We start from the raw sequence: 8,979 nt of genomic DNA on the forward strand, positions 1-8,979 counted from the left end.
AACTCAGCCCCAGGAGACACAGCAGGGCTGGGAGCCTGTGTGACAGCAGGCTCTTTCCCAGAACAACTCTGACACCCAGTGGCAGCTCCTGGGACCAGCAGCTGCACAGAGAAGGGAGTGCACGAAGGGAAAGGCAGAAGCCCAGGCTAGCCCAGCGTTCGCCAACTCTACTAGCACCAGAACGGTGTTGAAGGGTGATTTGCATGCTGAGGTCTGGGCAGGAGAAGAAGCTGCCTTTCTGATGGGTTTCCAGGGACCGCTGGGCTGGGAGCCGTCACAAAACCACAGGCCCGGGGGCTGGGGAGACGGCTGCTACGCAAACTGAGGAACTGAGTTCAGATCTCCAGAAACCACGTAAACCCAGGTGCAGTAGCAGATGTTTGAATCCCCTGTGCTGCTACAGTGAGATGGGACGGGGAGACAGAAGAATCCTGGAAGCTCACAGGCCAGCAGTGAGCAAGAGACTCTGCCTCAGAACATGGTGGAATGTGTGGACAGACCCCCGAGGCTGTCCTCTCACCTGCACATGCACACCGTGGTACGTGTGTGACTGCAGTCACACTCACATCACACACACACACACGCCCAGGGAAGCAGCAGACAGGCTGCGTAGAGGCAGCCTGCATGCCTGCAGGATGTCTAGGTGGTACTGGCAGACTTCCTCACACCACATAGAGTACCCACGTAAAGCCAGGGGCACAAAGTGAAGTGGCATGTGCATCTGGAGCTTGTTTGCAGCCCTCGTCTGTCTTGTTCTCTTTCTCGTCCCTTCGCAAATAAAGAAATAAAAATGGCAGGACGTGGTGGCACACGCCTTTAATCCCAGCACTCGGGAGGCAGAGGTTGGAGGATCGCCATGAGTTCAAGGCCACCCTGAGACTACATAGTGAATTCCAGGTCAGCCTGAGCTAGAGTGAAACCCTACCTTAAAAATCCAAAAGAAAAAAGAATGTTTTAAGACTTTGTCAAATTAGGAATGAAGAAGTGGCTCAGTGGTTAAAAGCACTTGCTTACAAATCATCACTGGACTGGCCTGGGCTGGTCCAGGTTCGATTCCCCAGGACCCACATAAAGTCAGATGCACAAAGTGGCACATGCATCTGGAGTTCATTTGCATTGGCAGGAGGCCCTGGTGCACTTCTACTCTCTTTCCTCAAATAGATAAAAATATTTTAATTATCAAATTATTTTTAAAAAAACTGACATGAGAGGCCACACTGCCCACCTTCAATACCTTAAATTCGGAACATCCCAAGCCCTGCACCCTCACAGGTACCCGCTTCAGTCTGATGAGTAGATGTAATTTGGGAAATAGGCACTGAGTACCTCCATATACCCTGCCCAACACGTCTCCTCACAGGACCCAAGGCTCAAGCCTCCTACCGTCCCACTGGCCTGTAACCCAAAGCAGAGTCCTTCCGCCGGGCATGCCAGGCAGCTCAGGGGCGCCCCCCGCCATGGCCTACAAGGGACGATTCTGATGGCCCAGCACGGCAGGGCTGGACTGAGCCACCAGTGCTCCACAGGGTTAGGGTGAGGGTCTATGCCACAAGAGACGTGCAAAGCCAGTGCCTCCCTCCTCTGTGTCCTCTCAGCAGGATACAGGCTGTGGCTTGCAGGCCTGGGTCCACCCTGGAACTGGAGGAAAGCTAGTAGGGTGGCCCAGGACAGGACACCTACCTGGTACCTCCGAACAACAAATGAGCACACCGTGAACTGCTCCACAGGCCTGCAGCACAGGGCAGGACCTGGCTAGGGAGCAGAATCGGGGGAGGCCAGGCTGCACAGAACCACCTGTGGGGAGCAGTGAAAATGCAAACTCCATCACACTGCCAAGCCCAGACTCCCTTGGAATTTTCTGATCTTGTCCTGGGATTATGCATTTCTTTAAAAAAAAAAAAAAAACTATGTTAGAGGGAGAATTGTCATGCCAGGGCTTCAGCCACTGCAATCAAACTCCAGATGCTTGTGCCACCTAGTGGACATGTGTGACCTTGCGCTTGCCTCACCTTTGTGTGTCTGGCTAACATGGGATCTGCAGAGTGGAAGATAGGCTTTGCAGGCAAACACCTGTTAACAGCTAAGGCACCTATCCAGCCCTCAACTTTTTTTATCATGCTGCATACTGGTCATATTCCTTTTAGGAATTCTGTTCCCTCTCCCTCACCCCATTCCACTGAGGCTTCTCCCCAGTAGAGTTATCAGTGATCTCTATGGGCTGTGAATATACCGGTCAGTCTCTGTGGGGAAGGGGGAGACAATGCTCAGGATAACTCCTTCCCAGCCTGTGGATCTCACTCTCCCACCCCATCTTCCCCAGTGTTCCCTGAGCCTGGGAAGACAGGCTATCGGTCTCTTTTAGGGCTGAGCACTGGGAAGCCTCTGATGCATCTTGAGCTGCCAGGAAGAGGTTCTCAGCGAGAGCAGCACTCACGTTTCACCCTCCACTTCCTCTGCAGTGTCTCCAGGGGCCTGGCAGGTGTGATAGAGATGACGTGGTTCATGCTATGCAGTCAGCTTTCTTTCCTTGTTGTATGGATGGATTTTGGGTCTCCTCTCAAAATAGTTTTTTAACTTTTTATTGACAATTTTTATGAATGTACCAACTATTTTGCTCACAACTCTCCTTGTCACTCAGCCTCTTCCCCCATACTCCTTCCACTGAACCATTCCTCCCTGTAACTAGTCCCTCTACTATGTTTTTTTTTTTTTTTTTTTTTTTTTTTTTTTTTGGTTTATCGAGGTAGAGTTTCACTCTAGCCTCTTCATTCTATCCTCCTACCTCTGCTTCCCAAGTGCTGGGATTAATGGTGTGAGCCACCACACCCAGAAATAATCTACTACTTTTTATTGATTATGAATTTTAAACCTACCAGGTGTTGCTCATATTCTCTTTAAAAAAAAAAAAAAAGTTCACTTTTTTTGAGGCAGGGCCTCATTCTGGCTTAGGCTGATCTGGAACTCACAGTGATCGTTAGCTCCTCAGCCTACTGTGCGCCACCATATCCTGCTCAAAAAACTTTTTCTTCCTTTTGGGTTTTTGAGGCAGGGTCTCAGTAGCCCAGGCTGACCTGTAACTCACTATGGAGTCTCAGGCTGGCCTCGAACTCCCAGAGACCCTACCTACTACCTCTGCCTCCCGAGTGCTGGGCTTAAAGGCGTGCACCACCATAACCAGCTCAAAATAATTTTTTTAAAGGCAACAGAAATCACAATGAAGCATACTTTAAGGTCAATGATCATTTAATGTTTTAACATTTTCACTTATAAACATACACTTTGCACAGGAAAAAAACAGGCTCTGTAGGCACAACAGAATACTAAAGACGCTGTAGCAATCACAAAAATAATTGAATTGGGAGAAAAATGAGTATTATATACCTTTTGTCTACACAAACTAAAAAGCAAAGTGAGATTACACAGGATATACCTGGATCATCCTGTCTCAGTGGCGGGAGCGTCTCATGGTGAGGAGGCTACCTGAGGTCACAGACGGCCTGCGGTAGGCAAGGCCTGGCCTGTGTGACAAGCCATCTGAGACTCAACCACGGGCTCCCCCTTGACTTCATGGCCAAGGCTCTGAAGTTAAAGAACTGAAAGAGCAGAGCAATCAATTGGTAAGTAGAGTGTCGGCAGCCACCCCCGCAGGCCGCAGTCACTACGGAAAGCACACACTGAAGGGAGATGTTCACACAAGCTCCAACGAGCAGCAACTCCCAGGCCAAGCACCTCGAACCACAAAGGGACATGGTCGGAGCATCAAAAGGGTGGGCTGGAGAAACGAAATACCTGAGCCCATTTTCACACACGTCGTTCCAGAACCAAGTCACTAGTGACAAGAACTGTCCAGGCTCAACTATGGTCACGTGGGGGTCAGGGACTGGGCAGGGCCAACATGAGACACTGGGAGGTCTTTTCCTTCAACGGTACTCCAGGGGCTCTGGTCAAAACTCAGTGGTTCCCAGAATCCCAGTTACTCAGTAACTAAAATCAAGATTCACACCCAGTGCAACATTGAGAACTGATTTTTAATATGTTGTAAGTAAACCACAGCTTTAAAAATGATTACAAGCTGGGCAAAAATCATTCTACTGACATAGGACATGAAAATGTCACAGTGATTAAAGTAACTCTTTAAGCCATCAGTGCCATGTTGTCACACCTCCTTCCTACCCACGAGGATGACTGAGAAGTACTCGCCTGCCATGGGAAATAGCCACTGCCACGCCCATCAGGCCCCAAGGAGTGGCTAGACAGACTGTGGGCATCACTAAATCCACCTGGCACCATCTCAACGGTGACTTATCCAAAGCCTTGGGCAGACTGAGAGAGAGCCCTCGCGCAGCACGAGAGCGCGCGGGTCCCGCCAGGCACCATCACAACGGAACGTGCACCTCCGGGAGCGCAGCGGGGGAACAGGACCTCGCCGAGCTAAGGGCACAGCCTTCACCGCGTGCGCTGCCTTCGTGAAAATGCCAGGTGGAAAACTGGAGCCAGGACTTTACAACATGAAATAACAGCAATACAAATACTTGAAATATGCATTTTATAATATGGGAAAAATATGATACAGATCAGCAAAGCAGGACTAAGGGTTTTTCAGAACTTCACATATCTGGAGACCCAACAGTGAATGTTTTCGCTTCTCTACCACGACTAGGTTGGGAAAAGAAACAAGGTGTGGTCCAGGCTGGATGAGAGATCTCTAGATCAAGTCTCCCAAGTCCCCAGGTCCCAACCCATTTCTCAGGCAGAAACCAAGTCTCCCCCACAGCTATGGTCCATCCCAGCATTCAGCAGGTATCCACAGGGCCCAGTCTCTGCACAGAACAGGCCTCCCGAGGGACAAGAAAGTGTCCTCATATAGTGTGGGCCCCAGAAGGCATGAGGCCGGAACATTCTTACTAAAGCTCTCCCCATTCCACTCACCAACTTTCTCAACAAGTAGAAAAAATAAGCCCATCCGTAGATTTTTCTGGCAATAAATATAAGTGAACACTAAAAACACATCTCTGAGCAAATGCCAACCACTCCACCCTCACGCCACCATTCCGCCTCCTTCAAGGTTTAAAGGTAAAGCGCACGGCTTCTGAGGCTCAGGTCAATTCCTAACTTGAGATGTTCTCTACATATCACTATGGAAAGCAAATACGGGAACGAGAATAAGCTCTCCAATCAGGCAGATTTCTGAAGCATCATTTTTAAGGGGTGAGGGCTGTCCCCCATCATCCCAAGCAGTCAATCTTGCAGGGGGCCTAAGGGGCACCACAGGGCAGATCCCAAGACTCTCACACCACCACCCTACAGAAGCCACCTGGCAGCCTACCAGCCCATGGCTCCCGGGGCTCTGGTGTGAGGTTTCCAAGTCTGAGTACAAGCAAAAGAAGCCGTTTTCCTGCCACAGCCACTCGCTTCTCCATCACTGTTGTTACCAGCATAACGGGAAAGGGAGTTAAATTAAGAACTACACCTCACTGAAAAGAAAATGCCTTTCAAGACAAGAATGTCAAATAAGGTATTCCAAGAGTTCCCTAGGAAAGACTTGGCATGAGCCAGTATCCTGAAGAAGCCCAGGTTTTAGCTAACTGCACAGTTAAGCCCTTCTTTGTGGTTCACATAAAGACTGGTTATAATCATCAACTCATCATCTGCAAAAGAACTATGGAAACTATTATTAAAACACTTGTCACAGACAGAATGGCCCTGCAAATCATGTCACTGCACATGGGTTACCAGAGCTATGCACACAGAACACGGAAGCTCTAGAAGACCCAGAACAGAGACCCCAAGGCCATGCCTGTGGCCGCTCCGGCAAGCATGCCCAGCGCCAGGTCACTGTCGTTGTCCCGATACCGCTCACGGATGACGACTTGATTGGCAGGCTGTTGTACGTAAGGTCCTGGGGGGAAAAGACAGATCTCTGAGGAAAAGTCGGGAAGTTCAACATTCATCACAAAGAAAGCTCCTGCCACTGTACACGCTGCGTCTCCCTTCCCTGAGACCAGCTCATTCACGGCTGGCTGACACCCACCACCCTCCGGAGAGGTGGCGGCAGGTAGATACAGTGAGCTCAGCCCAGCCCTCCACGTGGCCTCAGTGAGAAGAGACCAAGGTCCTCGGCTCCCCCAGGCCAGGCCCCAAACCCTGCAAATGGTGCTAATGGAGCTATGAAATCCCGCCTTGGTGTGCATGGCAGCTCTTCACACAAGGCTGGCTGGCATGGTAGACCAGTGGAGAAAACCTGGGAGATGTAGACTCAGGGAAAACCAACTTCATGATGGACTAGCAGCCAGTGTGGGGCTCACACCTGTACTCTCAGCACCTGGGAGGAGTCACAGCAGTAAAAAATAATGAGGTGAGGGTCTGGAGAGATGGCTCAGTGGTTAGGGCACTTGCCCGCAAAACCTAAACACCCCCAGTACCCACATAATACCAGATGCCTAAAGTGGTGCACACTTCTGGAATGCATCTGTAGTGACTAGAGACCCTGGCATGCCCATTCTCATTCTCTTTCCCAGCGTCTGCCTCTCTCTCCTTATAAATAAATAAATATTTTCTTAAAATTACATGACAGGCCACCTCTCATCCCTTACGACTGCCTTAGCTTATTTTTTTAATTTTTGAGGTTAGCATACAATGTGATGGTTTCGTTTCATCATGGCATTTTCATACTCATGTGCCATCACACTGTGCTTTCATTCCCCTCCTGCACCGGTTGGTTCTTGACATAAGTGAACACCATATCTCCCCAGAACAAGAATTCTGAATTTTTCTGTGTGGAAGAAGCCCCTGCCCAGACAGCCCAATCAGCAGACTCGTAGACTACAGCGATGTTGATGTCGGTGGTGGTTTGATTCAGGTGTCCCCTATAAACTTAGGTGTTCTGACTGTTAGGTTCCCAGCTGATGGAGATTGGGGATTAATGCCTCCTGGAGGGAGTGTATTGTTGGGGTCGGGTTTATGGGTTTTACAGCCAGTTTCCCCATGCCAGCGTTTGACACACTCTCCTGTTGTTATTATCCACCTTATGTTGGCCAGGGGGTGATGTCCACCCTCTGCTTATGCCATCATTTTCCCTGCCATTGTGGAGCTTCCCCTTGAGCCTGTAAGCTAAAATAAACCTCATTTTCCCACAAGCTGCTCTTGGTTGGGTGATTTCTTCCAACAACCTGACTGCAACAATGTCCAAGCTCACACAGCATAGAAGAAAGCCCTAAAGGCACCAGAGATGGCTAAGTGGGAAGGCACAAAGGGTAGACTGGGGTTCAACTCCCCAGTACCCACATAAAGCCAGATGTACAAAGTGGTGCATGTGTCTAGAGTTTGTTTGCAGCAGCTAGAAGCCCTGGCATGCTCTTTCTCTCTCTACTTGCAAATAAATAAATATTTTTTTTAAAAAAAAGAGGGCTGGAGAGATTGGCTAAGTGGTTAAGGTACTTGCCTGAAAAGCCAAAGGATCCAGGTTTGATTCCCCAGGACTCACAAAGCCAGATGCACAAAGGGGCACATGCCTCTGGAGTTCATTTTCAGTGCCTGGAGGGCCTGGCACGCCCATTCTCTCTCTCTACCTGCCTATTTCTTTCGTTCTCTCAAATAAAAATAAAACTTTAAGAAAGAAAGAAAGAAAGAAAGAAGCCTCTCACTTGGAGGCTGAACTGCTTACACCTCCTACTCCATAACCCTCGCCAGGAAAGGTGGTTACTTCTTCAGCCAGCATATCCCAAAGTAGAATGTGGCTGACGCCATCCTGAACTCCAAAGTTCTCAGCATCAAAAATGTAATGAAAGGGCTGGAGAGATGGCTTAGCAGTTAAGCGCTTGCCTGTGAAGCCTAAGGACCCCGGTTCGAGACTCGGTTCCCCAGGTCCCACGTTAGCCAGATGCACAAGGGGGCACACGCGTCTGGAGTTCGTTTGCAGGGGCTGGAAGCCCTGGCGCGCCCATTCTCTCTCTGTCCCTCTATCTGTCTTTCTCTCTGTCTCTGTCGCTCTCAAATAAATAAATAAATAAAATTAAAAAAAAAAATGTAATGAAGCAGAGGACAATTTGAGGAACCTGTCTAACCTAAACTGCCTGATTTATCCTTTTGTTTTTTTTTCTTTTTTCATTTTTCAAGGTAGGGTCTCACTCTAGCCCAGGCTGATCTGGAATTCACAGCAGTCCTCTCACCTCAGCCTCCCAAGTGCTGGGATTGAAGGTGTGCACCACTATGGCTGTCAAAGAATTTATTTATTTACTTACTTACTTACTTACTTACTTATTTTCAGGGTTTTTTTTGAGGTAGGGTCTCACCCTAGCCCAGGCTGACCTGGATCTCACTATGTAGTCCCAGACTGGCCTCAGACTCACAACGATCCTCCTACCTCTGCCTCCCGAGTACTGTGATTAAAGGTGTGTGTTACCATGCCCGGCAAACCTGTGTAATCTAGATCAGTGCTTCACAGACTGTCTCCTCCCACTTGGTTCTCTTACCATGACGAAAACCAGAAGATAGCCAAATATTCACAGTCCTGTTTATGAGACCCACATTTATGTTTACAACACATTAATAAATGAAAATGAGAGATGGTAAAGAGATGTATTAACTTGTAGTAAAAAAAAATTTGTCTCTCTTGCATAAACAAATAAAAATAAAATTAAATTAAAACAATTTAAGGGCTGGATGGATGGCTTAGTGGTTAAGGCACTTGCCTGCAAAGCCAAAGGACCTTGGTTCAATTCCCCAGGACCCACGTAAGCCAGATGCACAAGATGGCACATGCATCTGGAGTTCATTCACACTGGCTAAAGGCCCTGGTACACCCATTCTTCCTCTCTGTCCCTCCCTCTCTCTCTCTCAAATAAATAAATAAAATAAAAAATTTAACCTGCTTATTTTTTATTTATTTGAGAGTAAGAGAGAGAAAATAGTTGCACTAGGGCATCCAGCCAATGCAAACAACTCCAGATACATGCACTATTTTGTACATCTGGCTTTACA

General features: G+C 48.5%; 1 protein-coding gene across 3 annotated transcripts in view; it reads right to left on the reverse strand.

Moving 5' to 3' along the window:
• Window positions 1-3,225: 3,225 nt before the first annotated feature.
• The window catches only part of Plekhb2 (pleckstrin homology domain containing B2), a 23,110-nt gene continuing 17,356 nt past the window's right edge, over window positions 3,226-8,979 (reverse strand). For all 3 annotated transcript variants that reach the window (XM_045150467.1, XM_045150466.1, XM_045150468.1), the window contains one exon: window positions 3,226-5,899. In XM_045150467.1, coding sequence (XP_045006402.1) covers window positions 5,763-5,899 — 137 coding nt within the window. In that variant the 3' untranslated portion in view covers window positions 3,226-5,762. The remainder of the gene's footprint in view (window positions 5,900-8,979) is intronic.

The sequence above is a fragment of the Jaculus jaculus genome, chromosome 5 (genome assembly GCF_020740685.1).
Source record: "Jaculus jaculus isolate mJacJac1 chromosome 5, mJacJac1.mat.Y.cur, whole genome shotgun sequence".
NCBI lineage: Eukaryota > Metazoa > Chordata > Mammalia > Rodentia > Dipodidae > Jaculus > Jaculus jaculus.